This window comes from Carcharodon carcharias, chromosome 3 (genome assembly GCF_017639515.1).
Source record: "Carcharodon carcharias isolate sCarCar2 chromosome 3, sCarCar2.pri, whole genome shotgun sequence".
Classification (NCBI taxonomy): Eukaryota; Metazoa; Chordata; class Chondrichthyes; order Lamniformes; family Lamnidae; genus Carcharodon; species Carcharodon carcharias.
Window position 1 is genome coordinate 194,976,705 of NC_054469.1, and position 21,090 is coordinate 194,997,794.

At 41.9% G+C, this 21,090-nt stretch overlaps 1 protein-coding gene across 1 annotated transcript in view; it reads right to left on the reverse strand.

Moving 5' to 3' along the window:
* Positions 1-21,090, reverse strand: part of kiaa0319 (KIAA0319 ortholog) — a 122,632-nt gene that overhangs the window by 13,364 nt on the left and 88,178 nt on the right. The window contains exons 14-17 of the mRNA XM_041184007.1: positions 5,473-5,611; positions 4,389-4,548; positions 2,598-2,740; positions 534-656 (exon numbers count right to left, since the gene is read on the reverse strand). Coding sequence (XP_041039941.1) covers positions 534-656; positions 2,598-2,740; positions 4,389-4,548; positions 5,473-5,611 — 565 coding nt within the window. The remainder of the gene's footprint in view (positions 1-533; positions 657-2,597; positions 2,741-4,388; positions 4,549-5,472; positions 5,612-21,090) is intronic.

Genomic DNA, 21,090 nt, shown 5'->3' on the forward strand with positions numbered 1-21,090 from the left:
GTTTGTGTTCTGCCTTACCATGCACTGGCTTGTTCAGAGAAGATGCTGCCGATTTGAAAGACTGTGGCAGAGCTCCACTCAAGTGGGAAGTCAGAGGAATTCGGAGGTTTGAGAGAAATATTTTCCATCCCACAATGTACAGCATATTGATTTTATTGCACCTGTCTGTATGTGGCCTCTTGAACGCTTTTACACTCCACAGGGTTGTAACTTCGCCACCATTTCTTGCATTCAAATATCAGAAGTTGTTTGTTTTTGAAATAGCTTTTATGCCATGTCACTGGCATTCTGTGACATCACTTCCAGGAGCTTTCCATGTCACTTCTGCCAACAGCTCCCCGAATATGCCCAGCTGAGTTGGCAATCCTAATGTAGCTAATAAACTGATGGATTGTTATGTGGCACATAACTACAGTGTGCCAGTGAATGTGGCACTGTGGGATATACATTCACATAAACAATTAGCTCCTAACTCTTTACGAATAATATGACAATATAATAGTTCACCCATGTTTTCAAGAAAAACTACTCACCACAATTGCTTTCTCCATCATCGAAGTAACGCTGTATCAGATTCTCCATCCAGAACGGGTAGCAGACGCAACGCTTAGTGAATGGATCACAGTGCCCATGGCCTGAGCACTTCAGAAAGCAGACTGTAAACAGAAGAAGCCACCAGCAAGGTGAGTAACATCACTCTCCACGAAACCACAAACATGAATTTAATGAAATCCATGCTTAAAAAGGACAAGTTTATACATTCCGGTAATTCCACAAGGATCCCCTACTGTCACAGACCTTACCAATGGGAAATGAAGGAGAAACAGGGGTATAGTGTTACAGAGGGTGAACTACCAACTTGCTAACAGACCTTTACCAGTGAAGCTATGTAAAAAGCCACACGGATGTGCATGGGGTAATCATGTTGCTTTATTCTCCATTTTCTTTTAAAGCTCCTCCACCCAAAATTGGAAAAATACAAAGGGCAGGAGGGACATTTAATCAGGTGGAAGGGTGGGGGCATAGGGACCCTGTCACCATCCTGCCTCCATTCTGATTAAGTCTATGCCCAATTGAGACGCTTCACTGGACAATTAATGCCCACTTAAGGGCCTCATCTCTGGCCTGAGATCAGTGATGATTCTAGACCTTGGATGGAAAACATACTGGCAGCTGCCACTGCCTTCCCAGTGGCATGACTGTTCAATACAGCTGTCCTCCTCTGATTGGCCGCCAGCTCTCGACCGGGCACGACTTTTGCTCCCCTGGGTCCATGATCCGGGGGAGGGCCCATCTCTGGCCATTCCAAGTGCCTGAGTGGAATAAGATTCAGTGGGCCTTCCTGAAAAGAGGCAACGTGGGGCTCACCAGCTCTCTAGCCAATGGCCAAGAGCCATCACCTCCACAAGATTCCAGTCAAAGTCTGTTTTATTCTGTTTTTCTAACCGAAACCTCCTTGCTAAGCAATGAATTGATGAAGCGAATCTTCATCCTGCAACTTCAATGCATAATAAACTGTTGCACCAGCAAACCAGGATACCCTTCATGACAGCAGTCCCTTATTAAGCATTCCCTGGCATGCAGTGATCAAATATACCCCAGTCCGCCTAACATCAGTGGTGGGGGGAGAGGGGAGCAGTGGCAGAAACTTTTCTCTAACTTTCCATATTCAGCTTTTATGGACATTAATTCAGAACAAACTTATATAGCACTTGGAAAAGTATTGGCTAATAAATAAAAGTTAGCATGACTATTTTTAAAAGGAAAATCAATAATTGACCTGAAATATTAATTCTGTTTCTTTCTCCACAAATGGTGCCTGATCTGCCTGTTTCCAGAATTTTCTGTTTTTATTTCATTTTTTAGCATCTTCAGTATTTTGCTTTTGTATAAAAAAGATGGTTTAGTGCAAACTAATATGCTGACTTATGTCATGCAATCTGGAGGTGCTTGTAAAAATTAAAAATGTATTTATATAGGGCAGCCACCCTCAAGCCCTTCAAAGCTCACAAACATAACAAACTACTTTAAAATAGAGACCGAATTATATCCTTATTTTAATATTTCCATTATAAATTTCTAAGTTAACATTTGCAATGGAAATTTGCCACACTGTAGTTCTACCCTTTACCAACAGAGGTCATTCAGTGCCTCCAATAACAGAAGGCCATAATCACTAAATTTAATGCCCCCAAAAAAGCAATATCCATATATTTCAAAATATGGATATTGAAATCCATAGTTTCAATTATGGATTTGAACATAAGAATTTATAACTGGAAAAATTGACAGGAAGTGCAAGATCAAAAATGTCTATTATAGGTATGAATATACATTCACAAACTCAAAAAGCAATTATTGGGGACTACTATCAATTCAGTCAACTAAAAACTTTTGGGCAAATGCAGCAATACTTTCAGGCAAAACTAGACCATACTGATACAAATGATCAAGATCATGCTCATGTCAATTTCAAGGAATCTTATGACATGTCATGCATGTTGTGAATACAAATTTACAAAGGTATTGTTCTTATAATGTGACTTGTTTAATTAGAACCATTCAACAAGGTAAAATGTAAAGATATTGCAACTCACCAACTGTATCTATCCTTAAGGTTTTGAAAAGCAGGAAGTCCACTTTCTCTCTCATGAGCTGTTTCTGCAAACTCCTCGCTACATCCACCCCTTTATATATCCTGTATGGCTGCCCACCTTGGACATAGAACGTCAATACTGTACTGCAGAGGCACAGGATACAAAACCATCAATCAATGGCATAATATAGACTGCTCCATATTGTTCCAACATCCAGAAGGAAGCCCGTACCTTTAATTGCAACTTTTAATTCAAACAACAGAATAAATAGTTGTTCATCATTAGAGGGATTCCACCACCCAATCCCCATAAACAGCAAAAGGACAATTAGAAAGACAAAACCTCCTGTATACAAACCCTATAATCTGCTGTATTTAAAACAAATCAAGACTACAAGGATATAATAAATTATTCCCAGAGAATTTTTTATGCTCGTCCAAGTGAATCATATCAGTCCTGAGGAATGAAATTTCCATCTCCCCTACCTGCAGCAAATTAGGATAGGGTTACCCAATCTTAATTTATAAGGCATCACAAATATTAACTATGGATCAATACTTGAGGGTACTTGAGGCTGGGGACACAGTTCCAACATGAAAAGGAGTAGGTGAAAACCAGCATGGTTCAGAGATGGAGGCAGGAAATGGTAGGAAACGGTAGGAAACACTTAGGTCTTCTGTGGCAATTCTCATTGAGTATTGGGCAGGAGAAGTTCTGTTGATCTTTCACTGGGAAAGAGGTGGGCCTGTGGAATGGCATCTCCATATTTCCCATTGCTGTGTCTTCCTTTACACTTTGAAACCAGGATCAGTCCAGTTAATTGTATATCAATTGCAATTAATTATATGCAGATAGAGGGTATTAATTGGGATTTCACTTGAGGAGGTATAAAGTGACACTCAACGAAACTGGGGTTATAACTGAGTTAGGAGTGTATGTTTTTCCATTGCTTCACTTTGTAAATTAGTGTTAGACTGAGTAAAGATTGGTTCCAGTACTATCCTTCATCAAATTGCTTTCTTGGAATATAACAGTTAGTGGAGCAGTGTAAATGGAGCTTTCAAGGCTTGGTTCTTGACCGGTAGTCATTTACAAGTGAAATCATTATCCCAAGGCAGTAGATCTTTTGTTCCAAAATGAGCTGATGACATTATTCTGAACAATAAAAAGGGATAAGGCCCCAAAAAAAGGATTAATATCCCAACCTCCCCGATTAATGTAAGACAAGTAATGATAAAAAAACAATTCTGCATTACTTGCTTAGGTAGCATTAAGCCCTTTTCCAAAAGATGTGCAAAGATGTATGTGTAGTGCAAGACCTTGAAATCATGATACCTGCAAAAATGAAGAGCAATACTCATTGTTGACATACCTCGTCTCAGAAGAGGGGTGTATTTTATGAAACTGGGTACAGGTACAGTAGAATAGTGATCAAGTTATGGAACTAGTGATCTGCTGTTCAAATCAAACATGGGCATTTGAGAATTTGAATTCAGTTTAAAAAAACATTGAAAAGACCTTTTATCCCAGGAGTAATTTCAAATATAAGAATTAACTCTTTTGGCGTATAATATCAATGTACAAAATTATGTTGTTCTATTTCACTATATTTACTAATATAAATAACAAAAATAAAGATTGGAGGAGTCCATATCTGGTATGGCCTGTATGTCACTTCCGTCCCCTATCAACATAATTGACTTTTATATATATATATATATATATATATAATATATATATAAGTGATTATAGAAATTTTATGCCTGGCTCCCAAAGCTCCAGCCCAACTACCTGGAATCAGAATGTGCCTGAATCTTCTGTACATTAATGTCTGTATCAAGCAGCCCCAACAGCACAGCCAGCTGTCGCACCAGGGTGTCCTTCTGCTGCTCAGTCAGACTGCTCACACTGACCTGTAGTACCAGTTCCACCAGGTCATTCTTCCTAGGATCTGCAGGCCATATACACACAAGCATTAGATTAGACACTGGAGGACAAGATACAATGCTGTTTACCATGAAACCTGACATGTTTTAGAGTAAATAAACAGTTATATCTGCAGAATATATTCAATTCTCCACCTGTACCTCTGTGCTTCATCTCAGACCTTGGTGCAATTTCACTTCTTCCTGTTATTCAATGCCGTGAAAGAAATATCAACATTTTCACCTCATTACGTCCAATATTGGGCTTGAATCAAAACTGGAGCCATGCCAACCTCCCAAAAATGGCAAAATATTTTTAGGATATTAGCAAATTATTGGACAACCACTTAGAGCAGGGTGACTGAGGTAAATTAGACTGAGTGGCAGACCACGCTTGAACAATATACATGTGGTGTAGCCAAGACCTGTCGATACAGCAAAACATGGTATTAATGGAAGGATTTGGATGATTCCTTTAACTGTTCACACCTTTAAATTTGAAAGCACATTTTGTGGATTGAAGAGAAAAGGCAGGATACATTGGGCAAATATGTATAACAACTCATTCTATCTGACATGATGAACATGAAAGTAGATTATACTTAACTTTAAGAACAATCAGAATTCATCATAATTGACCATCTTGGTGTTTTACAGGAATTTTTAAAAACATGCTTCCTTAAGGATGAAGTTCTACAATCTTTGTTCACGCTCCAGTCCTACTTGGTCATCCTCCATGTGACAGAACCCAATTCTGCCCCTCACCTAAAGTCCATATACAATTTCTAGCAGCTGTCATTGGATAGCACTCAAGGCCTTGGTAAGCTTTTCTGGCCCAGGGGCTCTGAGGCTACATGTGGGGTAGTTCCTGGGGGTGGGGAAAGACTTAAACAGATTTGAGAAACAGCGCACAGTCAACATCTCTGTCCATAAACTCTCCATCACCTTACCAGGTTGCACTTCAACAGTGGTGCTGTCTGTGTCCGATTCCCCATTCATATCAGTGACTTTCAAGTGAAAAATATACTTCCCTTCCACAAGGTTGGTTAGCTGCAGTTTTGCTTCATGGTCTGAACGATGCATTACTTCCTGCAAGACAAGGAGGGAGAGGTAGAGTGAGAGAGAAATCATCATTACTCGCTTTTTATTTCTTGAAAAAGGAAACATAAAAAGCCTGGACTGAAGACACTCCGCTCAGATAAAGTAGAAGAAACTGCTAAGAGCATAAGACATAAGTCCCATCTGACTAAAAATAGAAATGTTTTAACCCCCAAAATGCCTTACTGCAGTTTGTGTTGTATCTGCTGAAAAGAATCATGGAGAAACAAAATGGAAGCATGTCCACATATGGAGTGTAATCTAGGGAAGTGTGAGGTTATTCACTTTGGTAGCAAGAATAGAAGAGTAGAATATATTTTTTTAAAAGGTGTGAAACTTCTAAATGTTGATATCCAGAGAGACCAGGGTTACTCATACAAGGAACAGAGAAAGTAGCACGTAGGTATAACTATTGGGAAAGAAAGTAGCATATTGACCTTTATTGCAAGGGAGCTAGAGTATAAGGAAGTCTTGCTACAATTGTATAGTGCTTTGATAAGACCACACCTGGAGCACTGTGCATAGTTTTGGTCTTCGTTCCTCAGGATATATTTGCATTCAAGATGGTACACTGAAGGTTCACTAATTTGGTTCCTTGCATGAGAGGCTGAGTAAACTAAATTTAAAAGAATGAGACCTGATTTCACTGATCTCTCTCTTATAATCAGTAAGGGAATCAAGGGTTATGGGGAAAAGGCAGGAAAGTGGAGTTGAGGATTATCAGATCAGCCATGACCTCATTGAATGGAAAGCAGCCTCAATGGGCCGAATGGCCTACTTCTGCTCCTATGTTTTATGGTCTCATGAAACATACATGATTCTGAGGGAATTAACAGAGTAGACACCGAGGGGTTGTTTCCCATGGCTGGGGAATCCAGAAAATGAGGGCACAGTGTCATAAGGGCTACTGTGATGAGGAGAAATTTCTTCACTCAGAGAGTTGAGAATCTTTGGAATTGTCTACCACAGAGGGTGATAGATGCTCCATCATTGAGCATATTCAAGGCTGAGATAGATAGAATTTTTTTCTTTCAAGGAATCAGATTGGAGGGAAAACCGAGTTGAGGCAGATGATCAGCTATTATCGTATTGAATAGCGGAGAAGGCTCAAGGAACCATATAGCTTATTCCTATCTTATGTTCTTAAGAGCTAAATGGTTTGTACGGGGTGATGTCACAGTCACATGGATACCACATGGAATTGGGGTATATAAAGAACTGCCTTGAGGGGAAAGCTCAGAGAAGGAGCAAGAAACAAAGGATGAGACAGCTTTAACACATGGTCATCTGTTCTTCAAAGGATTGGGACAACAACCATCTTTTGAACTTACTACTTTGTTACTGTTTTTAACTAGCGGTGCTCAATCATGAAAAAATATCACTGTCACCAGTTTGGTTGTCTTGTTGTGCTGACCTACAACCTTCAACAAGAGTTTAACAAAAAAAAGTTAATGTTTTATGTAAATGTTACTGATAAGTAGCAAGCAACATTTGCGCCACACAAGTAGCAGGCATTGACCATCTCCAAGAAGAGGGAATCTAACCATCTCCCCTTGACATTCAATGGCATTACCATCACTGAATCCCCCACTTTTAAAATCCTGGGGGGTTACCAACAACCAGACCAACTAAACTGGACCAGCTATATAAATATTGTGGCTATAGGTCAGAGGCTGGAAATTCTGTGGCGAGTAACTCACCTCCTGACTCTTCAAAGCCTGTCCACCAAGGCTCAAGTCAGGATTGTGATGGAAAACTCTCCACTCACCTGAATAACTGCAGCTCTAACAACACTCAAGAAGCTCAACACCATCACAGACGGTCATGAATTTAAACCCTGGAGTCTTGAACACATGGAGAGGCAGAGGATTTAGCCCAGGTGGCTAAGGGCACCAATGGCAACAATAGGGTGAGGTGGGGATGAACAACAGGGCAGTTTGAATAACAGAGTATTGGACTGGCCTTGTAGGGATAGAAGAGATTCTAGCAGCCCATTTGATTGGCATCCCATCCACCACCTTAAACATTCATTCCCTCTGCCACTAGCAGCAGTGTGTACGACCTACAAAATGCACTGCAGCAACTCACCAACGCTCCTTCAACAGCACCTTCCAAACCCATGACCTCTACCACCTCAAAGGACAAAGGCAGCAGATGCATGGGAATATCACTGCCTGCAAGTTCCTCTCCGAGCCACACACCATCCTGACCTGGAACCACATCACCGTTTCTTTACTGCTGGTGGGTCAAAATCTTGGAACTCCCTTCCTAACAGCATGGTGGGTGTACCTACACCACATGGACTGCAGAGGTTCAAGAAAGTGGCTCACCACCATCTTCATAAGGGCAATTAGGGATGGGCCATAAATGCTGGCCTCACCAGTGACGCCCACACCCAGTGAAAGAATAAAAAGAGTTCATATTTTGCACATGGCTCAACTGTACTGAATATTCACTTTATGGAAGAAATACAGATATTGCACATGTGTAACGGAAACAGAAGATCCTAGGAATACACAGCTGAGGCAGCATTTTGAAAGATGGGTCAGCAGTTTAGGAGACACCTTTCAGGGCGGATAAAGGGTCACAGATATCATCAAGCTATCTTTATTTTCTCAAAGCTGACAGATCTGCTCTGCATTTCCAGTCACGTTTGGAAATATATTGATTATCGGCAAACCTCAGTGATGTCACGACCAAGTGACTTGCATGAATTTCTGCTCCCAAAGCAGGAAAAAAGTTGCCTAAATTCAATGGGTGGGTCAGATATTAGGTTATGTCACACCCCTGTCCTTTCTAGCCACCCATCAGAAATTGCAAAGGATTTTGAGGTACCTACAAATGATATGGAAAGCAAACGAGTGAATTGTTGCACAAGAGATTGATTGCAGTATGGGTACTGGCCTACTTTTAAAAAAAGGGCTACTTTTTTTAAATCGCATAGCGAATATCTCTAATTTACATTTCAGCTAACATTGTTAGTGTTCCCCTTGCCTTTATAAAAACAGAAGGAGTTAAGGCTTGTTGAAAGGTTCAGGAAATTGCATCCCATCTTGAAAGGTTGCAGGCTGCAATTCTGGCAGTTACACCGGGTTCACACCCGTGGTGCCTTCCAGTGCCAACTCTTCCAGCATTTGGGAAGGTCAGAGAGAGGTGGAGGGTGACCTTGCTCTCCATGGGACCTGACAACATCCATTCCAGTGTACACACAACTTAGGAATCGACCTGCCCCGCACTGCCAGAAACTCTACAGCCTGCCACTTATCCAAGGAGGAATCCATGCTCTTCCCTCTGTATAAAGGGATCACTATTAAAAGTATTTATAGTTAAAACATAAATTGTGATCTTCAGAGATGCAGAACAAATGATGGAAAAGACTGGATTGTGCTGATAGATTTCCAGCAAATTAACCCACAAGTTTTGCAATGAAAGCACAATATGTTTAGTTTGTGGGTTCACTAGTTATCAACGTTAAGCTGTCAGCTACAAGATAATTGAGACTGGAGAGTTCTGCTGCTATCTGCAATACATCTCCACAGGCATACTAATTAATTTAATTTGGAAAATTATTAGAAGAGATTTAGAATATAGAGAAAGGGAATCTTCTTTAACCTGACTGTAGAATTCATGATTGAGGCAGAGATAAGCCAACGTTCAAAATTTGATTGGATAGGTGAATGAAGGAAAGTGGGACAAAAAGATATGGGACAGAATTTTCTGCCTACCGGGCCTGACCCAATCTCCAGTGGGTGAGAAGCCGATCCCCACCACCATTTTAAGTAGGCGGGCCAATGAAGGTGTGAAGCCCGGCAGGAAGTGCTATGCGCTCCCTGTGCGGGCGGGGGGGATTCCCCAAATGCGAGAGTGCGCTCTTTCGCGCATACGCATGAAAGAGCGCACATCTCCCTGAGGCTAAGTGCTGCCTCAAGAAGATCGGTGACAGCTGTATAAACATTAAAAATAGAAGAAAAAAAATTCTTAATATGTCCCCTTCATGTGACAATGTCACATGAGATGGGACACGTTAATAAATTTCACTAAAACTTTAATAAAATTTTTTAAACCCTACATGAAACCTCATCCCGCCAGTGGATGAGGTTTATGTTTTTTCAGAAGCCCGCTAGGGTTCCTGGCCTGCCCGCCAGCCTTAAGGTTGGATGGGCAGGTCCTTTAATTGTTTTAATGATCCTGTCAATGACGTCAATTGGCCATTGACAGGTTGGCGGGCGCACAGCTGATTATGCTGTGCCCCCACCTTCCTGAAGAATTAAATGGGGCAGGATGACAGCGGGGAATCCCCCCGACGTCATCCCGCGTCATTTTGCACATCGGCAAGCAGGCCCCGCCCCCTGCTTGCCAACGTCAAAACTCAGCCCATGGAAACAGGATGGGTACATATGATCAGAACTGTCTGCTTGCATGGAGGGTAAACACCGACAGACTGGTGTAGCCGAATGGCTCGTTTTCAAGATTTAACTTTTATATATATCTGCTTGATGTTAAAATCTACAATCAGAACAATTCAACTGAAAATTCGTAATGTTTTATTCAAAAACAGAAAATGGTAGAAAATATAGAACTTCTTTTTAATCTTTGTAACGTCCCCCTAAACTATAACCCTTGAAGAACTCTATATTCATCCAAATCTTATGCGCCCCTACCTTTGACCCATGGTTGGAAACCATGCCTTCAGTTGGCTGGGCTCTGGAATTCCCTTCAAAACTCTTCTACTACTCTTTTCTCTTTTAACAGGCTCTTTAAAACCTATTACTTTGGCCAAACTTTTAGTCACCTGCCCTAAGATCTCATGTGGCTAAGTGTCAAATTTTATCTGATAAAGCTCCTTGTTGTGTTTAGTTGTTTGATGTTTGATTGAGCATGCCTGTTGAATGTCCTCTATGCTATGTGCTGTTAGTCAAGCCTGTGGGTGTAATGACAGAGAAAGAGAAACTGCAAGTCGGCTGGTGGCTGCAGACATTTGAAAGCATTGAATAAAACTCCTGTTCACACATGGAACCTGGTGTTTGTCATCTCTGCACATCTTCGAGGCACAAAACACATGAAGATGGAGAATAGTTTACATTTACTGGCTCCAGCACCTTTCCTTTCTTCACTGAGAAATCCACCCATACCATAGGATGGATGGATTTCGGGGTTCAAGAGCTACTTGGTCACGATGGGTATGAACAATCCACAGGTAACAGCAACCCACATGAGGGCAATACTCATCCACTGCCTCGGGGCAAAAGGCCAGTAAATATTTGAGCAGCTCACAGAAGACATGTCTACAGTTGATACAGTGATAAGTGCTCTTTAAAAATACTTAGGGCCAAAGGAAAGTGTGATGATTGAATGATATACATCTCAGAGATGCTAGGGAAAAGGTAAGCCCATAAAACAAAAGCAGCAGTTGGCTTCCACATGTAAATTCAGCACACTAACCAAGAAACTAATTTGTGACCAACTCATTGAAAAACTTCATTTCCACCAATTAGGGAACACCTACTCATGGAGGATGCTGATTAAACCATGGAAAAAGCCACAACCTTGGCAGTCCAAATCGTATTTGCCATGTTTGGTCTGAAGAGGTTAAACAGAAATGCACCCTCAGACTCAGGGTCACATGCAAGGGTTATGAAAAAAGAGACTCATCAACACTTGTCCCTGCACAATAAGATACCCTCAAAAATGTGCCCAAATTATGGAGGTACACACCGATTCACAACACCATATCCAGCTTGAGGGCAGAAGTGAAATTCATGCTCAAAAGTGAATCACTTCGCAAAGATGTACAGGTTGTCTAAGAAGATGATTTTCAGTTCATCACTCCTGAGAATGAAATGCAGCATGTGCATAGCATGTGCATAGCATCACCCACAGTAAAGCACCAGGTCATTTTAAGGATTGCACAGTAGAGCTCGCAGGCATGTCAGCGCCAGTCCTCATCGGTGTTGGCGCAAAAATACCTATATTGAGCAACAAACTCTACCATCATTTTTCACAACAATTTCTCATTCGTGCAACTGACACTATAAGCATACGATGACTTATCATAGTTCCAGTGCGCTACAAAAACATCAACTTGGACAGGTTCCCATTCTGTGTAGCCACAAGTAGAAGCCTCATCAGGTAAACCTTTTCGCTAAGCTTAGCTTCAAGCTTAAACCGTAGCGCACATTGTGATCGATGACACTGACTACATACAATGGTATCCTTCCTCATTTACCGGATTTGGGGAGATTAAGGGGTACTGTCATGCTCCTTATGTTGACACATCAATTCTGCCAGTTTTGCAAAATTTGAGATGGTTGCTGTTTGCAATGCATGCCAAAGTATCACAGCAGCTGAAACAACTTGAAGCAGATGGTATCATTGAGTGAATCAACTCATTCCCATGGATATCATACCTAGTCAATGCACAATATAAAAATGGTGAACTTAGACTATACATTGACCCTCAGGTGATTAACAAAGCTTTAATTCCAGACAAGCAATCACTTCCTACAATCTGAGAACTAATCAGCATTATTTCATAACTCCACAGTCTTCACGAGGCTCAACATGTAACAGAGCTATCTTCAGATACAGAACAAAGCCAATATCTTACAGCTTTTATACCCACAAAGGTATATTTCAGCACCACAGAATGTCCTACGGATGAAGTTCAGCACCCAGCGCATTCTAGAAGAATGTTTCTTCAGTCTTATCACACGTTGAGGGGGCGCTCAACCTACTCAATGACATCATTGTCAATGGAAGGGACAAAGCTGAACACCATCAGTGATTTCAGTGGTGCTCACACGACTTGCACAACACAATTTGACACTCAGCAATGACAAATGCACATTCACCACATCCAGGATTGGTTTTCTACGGTACAGAAGTGACAGAACTGGAGTCTAGAGTTCCAACCCTGTCCAATGTAAAAGAGTTGGCATTGTTCCTTGATTCTACCAACTTTTATCACAAATTGATTCCTACCTACGCAGAGATCTTGGAGCCTCTTCGAAAGTTACGGTGCAAAGATACACAATGGGAATGGACAGTCACACAGCAAACAATATTTGACATGTTAATAGTGAAGATAGCACCTCATGCATTTCAACCCACATGTGGAAACATATGTCACAACAGAGCATCAGGAAATGCAACTAGAGCTGTAATTGCACAGTACATTGAAGGAGACGAACAACCAATCACTTACATGTCATGCCCATTGTTGGAAACTGAACCCACACCTACCGGAGAGCAGGAAGCACTGGCCTGCATCTACATCTGTGAACATTGGCACATGTATCTCCTGGATAGGAAGCTCAGTCTCTACCAATCACCATACACTGACTACGTTGTTAGCCACATCAAATCTGACTTCTACTCATCCACAGGTGGTCAGATTGTCTTCATCAGTACAACTTTGAGGTTGAGTATCTCGTGGGTTCACGCAACAAGTAGCTGGGATGCTTGCCGTCCTAATATCTCAGACAGCATTAGTGATAGCAAAGTAACTTTTGACATTGAAGACTATGCGATCGCTGTGATTTCACACATGACTGTGAATTTTGTTTCACGAGAGGAGTTGAAAGCAGAATCAATGACAGACAGCATACTGCAGAAAGTAAGCTAGCACCTAAAAACCAAGCAGTCTCGCAAAACGGAGGAAGAACCAGCCACATTCTACAGAATTTGCAATGAGCTCACATTGATGTCAAATATATTGCATGCAGAACTCGAACGATTATCTCAAAATTGTTACAGCAACCTGTATTGCACCTTGTCCATGAAGAACATCTGGGTAGTGTTAAGATGAAACAACGACCCCGTGAAACAATCTGGTGGCTAGCAATAGATCACTACATAGAGAAGTTCATTTCATTAGAAACTGCATAGCATATACATTGTGAAAAATATGTTAAACTGTGTCCCACAACTTTACAACCAACTCCATGCAACAAAACCATGGTAACAACTCCAAGTAGATATGTTGGGGAAGTACAAGCAGCCCCGAGCAAACAACATTTTTTTGTTTGTTGTTCATGGTCTACAAAGCAAATGGCTGAAAATCACTATGACAAATTCCATAATAACCACTTCAGTCATTAACATTTTAGACAAGTGTTTACAAAATGAAGTTTTCCAGAGACCATCGAACAATGGACCGCAGTTTGTTTCCAGTCAGTTCATGGAGCTCCCAGCAAGCAATGGGATTCACCACCATCTAATACTGCAATGCAGCATGCAATCGAATGGTGGTGTTGAATGATTTGACTGGACGATCAAAGACAGTCTGAGAGCTAGCCTGTTGGATGGAAAAAGGTTTGAACGGTCCTGTCATATCCTACTTCACACTTCTCGATCCATCACACACACACTAACCAGAACGACACCAGCTGAACTTATGATAGGTTGTAATTTTTACACGCCTCTAACCCTTTTGGTTCTCTTCCCTGTCAAAGTACTTTTTAAGCATATTTACACAACACACCCTTACTTCTTTCTTCTATCTGGAGTATTTATTAAATCATTTACTTCACACAGTCTCTTTTCAATCCTGTATGGCCCACTATACCTTGCCTTTAATGAGTCACCTAGTACTGGTAACAAAACTAACACTAACAAACTAACAACTGTGATACTCCTAACTGCCTTTACTTTCATCACTTGCTGTGATATCTTTAAATGTTCCCTAGCTAACTCACATGATGTGTCTAATCTTTCTCTGAAGTTTGATATATAATCCAGGAGAGCAGTTTCTGAATTTTGACTCACTAATTTCTCATGAATTAACTATAGTGGTCCGCTTACCTCATGACCATAGGCTAATTCAAAAGGACTAAATCCAGTCGGTGCATTAGAAACATCCCTAATAGCAAATAACAAGAATGGAATTCCCCTATCCCAATCCTGTGGATAATCCTGACTATCCTCATCATGGTTTTTAAAATTTGATATGATCTTTCCAGAGCCCCTTGTGATTCAGGACGATGGGCTGTTGATTTAGACTGTTTTATCCCCAAGCTGTTCATTACCTACTTAAACAGCTGTGGCGTTGAACTTGAATCCTGAGCTGATTGTACTTCTTCTGGTAAACCATATCTTGTAAAAACTTTAGTCAACTCTTCCATAATTCTCTTTGTTATAATATTTCTCAAAGATATTACCTCAGGAAACCCTGTAGACACATCCATTATTGTCAGCAAGTACTGATTCTCAGTTTTATGGGGGTTTTTCTGCACCCGCCCGCTGCCATGATCTTCCGGTCCTGCTGCAAGTCAATGGGACTTTTGGCTGGGGCGCTACCTCGCCTGTGGTGGGTCCTGCCCACGAGGGGGCTGGAAAATCCCAGCCTTAATCTTAGGGAGGGGTCCTACACAATGAACCAGGACCCTAGTAAAAGATTCTTCAAATGCTTGAATTGGAATTATAGGTGCCATTTTAATCACTGTTTGTGGGTTCCCTATCACCTGACATGTTTTTTTAAATTCATTCACGGGATGTGGGCTTTGCTGGGTGGGCCAGCATTTATTGCCCAATCCTAGGTGCCCTTGAGAAGGTGGTGGTGAGCTGCCTTCTTGAACCACTGCAGTCCATGTGGTGTAGGTACACCCACAGTGCTGTTATGAAGGGAGTTCCAGGATTCTGACCCAGTGACAGTGAAGGAATGGCAATATATTTCCAAGTCAGGATGGTGAGTGACTTGGAGGGGAAATTCCAGTTGGTGGTGTTCCCATCTATCTGCAGCCCTTGTCCTTCTATATGATAGTGGTCATGGGTTTGGAAGGTGCTGTCAAAGGAGCCTTGGTAAATTCCTGCAGTGCATCTTGTAGAAGGTACACACAGCTGTGACTGTGTGTCAGCGGTGGAGGGAATGAATGTTTGTGGATGTGGTGCCCCCAATCAAGGGGGCTGCTTTGTTCTGGATGGTGTCAAGCTTCTTGAGTGTTGTGGGAGCTGCACTTACCCAGGCAAGTGGGGAGTATTCCATCACACTCCTGACTTGTGCCTTGTAGATGGAAGACAGGCTTTGGGGATAAAAACAAAAAACTGCGGATGCTGGAAATCCAAAACAAAAACAGAATTATCTGGAAAAACTCCACAGGTCTGGCAGCATCGGCGGAGAAGAAAAGAGTTGACGTTTCAAGTCCTCATGACCCTTCAACAGAACAGTTCTGTTGAAGGGTCATGAGGAATCGAAACGTCAACTCTTTTCTTCTCCGCCGATGCTACCAGACTTTGGGGAGTCAGGAGGTGAGTTACTCAGACCTGCTCTTGTAGCCACAGTATTTATATAGCTAGTCCAGTTCAGTTTCTGGTCAATGGTAACCTCCAGGATGTTGATAGTGAGGGATTCATTGATGGTAATACGATTGAACATCAGGGGACGATGATTGGGTTCTCTCTCTTTGGAGATGGTTATTGCTTGACACTTGTGAGGCATGAATGTTACTTGGACAATATTCAGGCTTGGGCTGAGAAGTGCCATGTCTTGCTGCACTTGGACACGGACTGCTTCAGTATTTGAGTTGCCGTCAATGGTGCTGAACATTGTGCAATCATCAGCGAACATCCCCACTTTTGACCTTATGATGGAAGCAAGGTCATTGATGAAGCAGCTGAAGATGGTTGGGCTGAGGACACTACCCTGAGGAAGTCCTACAGTGATGTCCTGGAGCTGAGATGACTGACCTCCAACAAACCACAGCCATCTTCCTTTGTGCTAGTTATGATTCCAACTAGCATAGAATTTTCCCCCATATTCCCATTAACTTCAGTTTTGTTAAGGCTCCTCGATGGCACACTCGGTCAAATGCGGCCTTGATGACAAGGGCAGTCACTTTCACCTCATCTCATGAGTTCAGCTCTTTTGTCCATGTTTGGACCAAGGCTGTAATGAGGTCAGGAGCTGAGTAGCCCTGGTGGAGCCCAAACTGGACGACATTGAGCAGGTTATTGCTAAGCAAGTGCCACTTGACGGCACTGTTGATGACCCTTTCCATTACTTTACTGATGGTGGGGCGGTAATTGGCCAGGTTGGATTGGTCCTGCTTTTTGTGTACAGGACATATCTGGGCAATTTTCCACATAGTCTGGTAGATGCCAATGTTGCAGCTGTACTGGAACAGCTTGGCTAGGGGTGCCGCAAGTTCTGGAGCAAAAGTCTTCAGTACTATTGCCGGAATATTGTCAGGGCCCATAGCCTTTACAGTATCCAATGCCTTCAGCAATTTCTTGATATCACATGGAGTGAATCAAATTGGCTGAAGACTGGCATCTGTAATGCTGGGGATCTGCGGAGGAGGCCAAGAACGATCATCCACGCAGCACTTTCAGCTGAAGATTGTAGCAAATGCCTTATCTTTTGCAATGATGTTCTGGGCTCCTCTATCATTGAGGATGGGGATATTTGTGGAGCCTCCTCCTCCAGTGAGCTGCTTAATTGTCCACCACCGTTCACGACTGGATGTGGCAGGACTGCGGAGCTTAGATCTGATCCATTGATTGTGGGATCACTTAGCTTTGTCTATCACTTACTGCTTTTGCTGTTTGGCATGCAAGTAGTCCTGTGTTATAGCTTCACCAGATTGACACCTCATTTTTAGGTATGCCTGGTGCTTCTCCTGGTATGCCCTCCTGTACCCTTCATTCAAGCAGTATTGATCCCTTGGCTTGATGGTAATGATAGAGTGGGGGATATGCTGGGCCATGAGGTTACAGATTGTGTTCAAGTACAATTCTGCTGCTGTTGATAGTCCACAGCGCCTCATGGATGTCCAGTCTTGAGTTGCTAGATCTGTTTGAAATCTATCCCATTCAGCACAGTGGTAAAAATGCCACATGATACGATGAAGGGTATCCTCAATGTGAAGGCGGGACTTTATCTCCATAATAATGGTGCGGTGGTCACTCCTATCGATACTGTCATAGACAGATGGACCTGCGGCAGGCAGGTTGGTGAGGATGAGATCAAGTATGCTTTTCCCTCTTGTTGGTTCCCTCATCACCTACCACAGACCCAGTCTAGCATTTGTCATTTAGGACTCGGCCAGCTCGGACATTAGTGGTGCTAGCAAGCCACTCTTGGTGATGTACGTTGAAGCTCCCCACCCAGAATACATTCTCCGCCCTTGCCACCTCCAGTGCTTCCTCCAAGTGGTGTTCAACATGGAAGTGCACTGACTCATGAGCTGAGGGAGGACGGTACATGGTAATCAGCAGAAGGTTTCCTTGCCCATGTTTGACCTGATGCCATGAGACTTCATGGGGTCCAGAGTTGATGTTGAGGACTCCCAGGGCAACTCACTCCTGACTGTATACCACTGTGCTGCCACCTCTGCTGGGTCTGTCCTGCTGGTGGGACAAGACATACCCAGGGATGGTGATGGCAGTGTCTGGGACATTATCTGTAAGATATGATTCCATGAGGATGACTATGTCAGGCTGTTGCTTGCCTAGTCTATGAGACAGTCTCCCAATTTTGGCACCAGCCCCCAGGTCTTAGTAAGGAGGACTTTGCAGGGTCGACCGGGCTGAGATTGGTGTTGTCATTTCTGGTGCCTAGGTCAATGCCGGGTGGTCCGTCCAGTTTCATTCTTTTTTGTGACTTAATAGTGATTTGATACAGCTGAGTGGCTTGCTAGGCCATTCAGAGAGCATTTAAGAGTCAACCACATTGGTGTGGGTCTGGAATCACATGTTGGCCAGACCAGGTAAGGAGACAGATTTCCTTCCCTACAGGGCATTAGTGAACCAGATGGGTTTTTTTTTTTTTACAACAATTGACAATGGTTTCATGGTCATGATTAGACTTTTAAATTGAATTCAAATTCCACTATCTGCCGTGGCGGGATTTGAACTGAGTTCAGCAGAGCATTACCCTGGGTCTCTGGACTATCAGTCTAGCAACAATACCACTACACCATCGCCTCCCCATGTTCTACAGATTTTGGCTACGTCTCTGTGCAATCCAGGCCAATAAAAATGTTTTTGTATTTTCACCTGTGCTTTTCTAATTCCTAAATGTCTCCCCATTGGAATTTCATGAGCTATTTTCAGTATCTCATTTCTATATTCAAATGGCATAACAATCTGATGCACTTCCATCCATTTTTCATCAGCAGAAACCTGATACAGTCGCCAATTTCGCCTTAACACATTACCCTTAAGGTAATAATGTTTTGGAATACATTCTGCCTCTGTTTCTGAGTATGCTGTCTGATTATAACTGTCTTAGTTGCATATCCTTTTACTGTAATTCTACTAACTGCCTTGAGCTAAACACCTCAGCTGCATTCCCTTCCACTCTTTCTTCTTGAACAATCTTATCAAAGACAGTGTCAGCTAACCTTTTCCCTGCTTTTTAATTTCCTCTTCTTCCTGTTTCAACCTGTGATCTTGTAACCACACAATCTGGATACAACCCAGGATGTACGTTCCACAAAACTTCTGTTGAAAACACCTCTACAGACTACCACAGGCATTACCCACGTCTGTGACCCAGCTATATCAATACCGAAAATAAACTGAATCCCTGCAATGGACAATTTTTCCATTACTCCAACAATCACTCCACCTGTTTTCCACTTACTCTTTAAATTTACCTTTCACAATGGAATAGGTTTAGCATCTCCATGAACTCCACTTATTATCACCTGTTCCTGCAATACTCTCTTCAAACATCAAATATCACTATCCCACAACAGTGAGGGATTGACTAGCCCCTGTGTCTCTTAAAATTTTAATATCTTTTCCTGCTCCACCCTGTACACATGGAAAGACTTCCCCTTCACATACAAAATCTTTAAATTTTCTGCAACCTGCTCCTCAGAACACCCTTGGGTAAATTGTGAACATATTCCCACTTCTTTACCTATCACTGATTCTTCCTGCTATACCTGTACACAAACCACTGGTTTTTCCTGTGCCTGAACCTCAGAACCCACAGTACTTCTATTTCCAGAACTTTTCTGCATCCCAATAATTGCAACAGATTTTCCCTGTAATTTCCAACACATTGACTTTGTGTTCCCAACTTTATTACAATGAAAACACCTCAATTTTTGAGTGTCACTCTTACCCTCAGCACCTTCCTTTTCAGTCTGAGAAAAAACTTCCTGGGAATTTTCACCTACCCCTCTTCCCTGACTCCCTACTTTCCTTTCACCTTCCCAATTTCTATCCTTCTCCGATTTGAAACGGTGATGAATAAAAGGTTTAAATCTATGAAATAACTCATAATCATCAGCTATTTCTGCTGCTTGTCTTACAGAATCAGTCCTCTGTTCCTCCACATGAGTTCTCACTACTGAAGGATTTGAATCTTTAAATTCTCCCAAAAGAATTCTCTCTCCAAGAGTTGCATATATTGTCTATATCTTTAATGCCCATATCCACCAGTCAAATTACTTTGTTTTACTCTCTCAAACTCAATATAAGTTTGCCCAGTCTGTTTTCTTATATTCCTAAATTTCTGCCTTGTTTGCTCCTCAGGAACCAACACAAACACACTCAAAATAGCCTTTTTCTAACTGCATCATAATCCACTGACTCTTCTTTTGACAGTGAAGCATAAACCTGAGGAGCTTTACCCACTAACCTAGACAGTAAAAGCAACGTCCACTTTTCTTGTGGCCATTTCATCTGTTTAACTATCTTCTCAAATGAAATAAAGAACACATCTACATCTCTTTCTTCAAACTTTGGAAGAACTTGCACAAATTTAAACATCTCCCCACTGGGTTTTAGGTTAAAGGTTTTTTCATCATCAGAACATTCCTCAGCATCTGGGGTCTCTTTTTTAAAGTCCAACTTTTTAAGTTGGTACTCTCTGTCTCTTTCCTTTGCCCTCTCCTCCATTGCTAACGGTTCCCTCTGGAGGTTACGTTTTTGCATTTCCATTTCTCTTTGAAATGCTCTCTCTTTTTCTCTTTCTTTCTCTGCCCTTTCTTTTTCTGCTGCCTCTGGTTCAAGTTTTTTCATTTCTCTTGCATGTTCAAATTCAAGTTTCTTCATTTGTAACTGAAGTCTCAATACCTCCAGCTGTGACTCACTGGTGTCAAGTATCACTTCCAACTTCAAATGCTATGCTATCACTTCAACTATGTCTGCTTTGTTTGCCCCTACATGTAACCTCAACTGCAACTTATCTACCAACTCTGTTAACTTACCCTAAGATACTTTTTGTAACCCAGAGTTATATCTTCTACTTTCAAAAAATTTTAGCCATGGGTACAGCCATTATTGCAGTTTTACCACTTTAAAATCCCTCACATCAACTCCTGAATTCAAAGTTTTCCTTGTACTTGTAACCTTAAGATTCACCAACTCCAAATCAATCAAGGAATTTCAAATATCCCACAAAGAGCCCCCAATACATTATGACATGGCAGATGATGTCTGGCAGATGGATCAAATCCATGAGGGAAACTTGATTGCGCTAGCACCACAGTTTTGCAATTTGAATTTATTTCGAGATG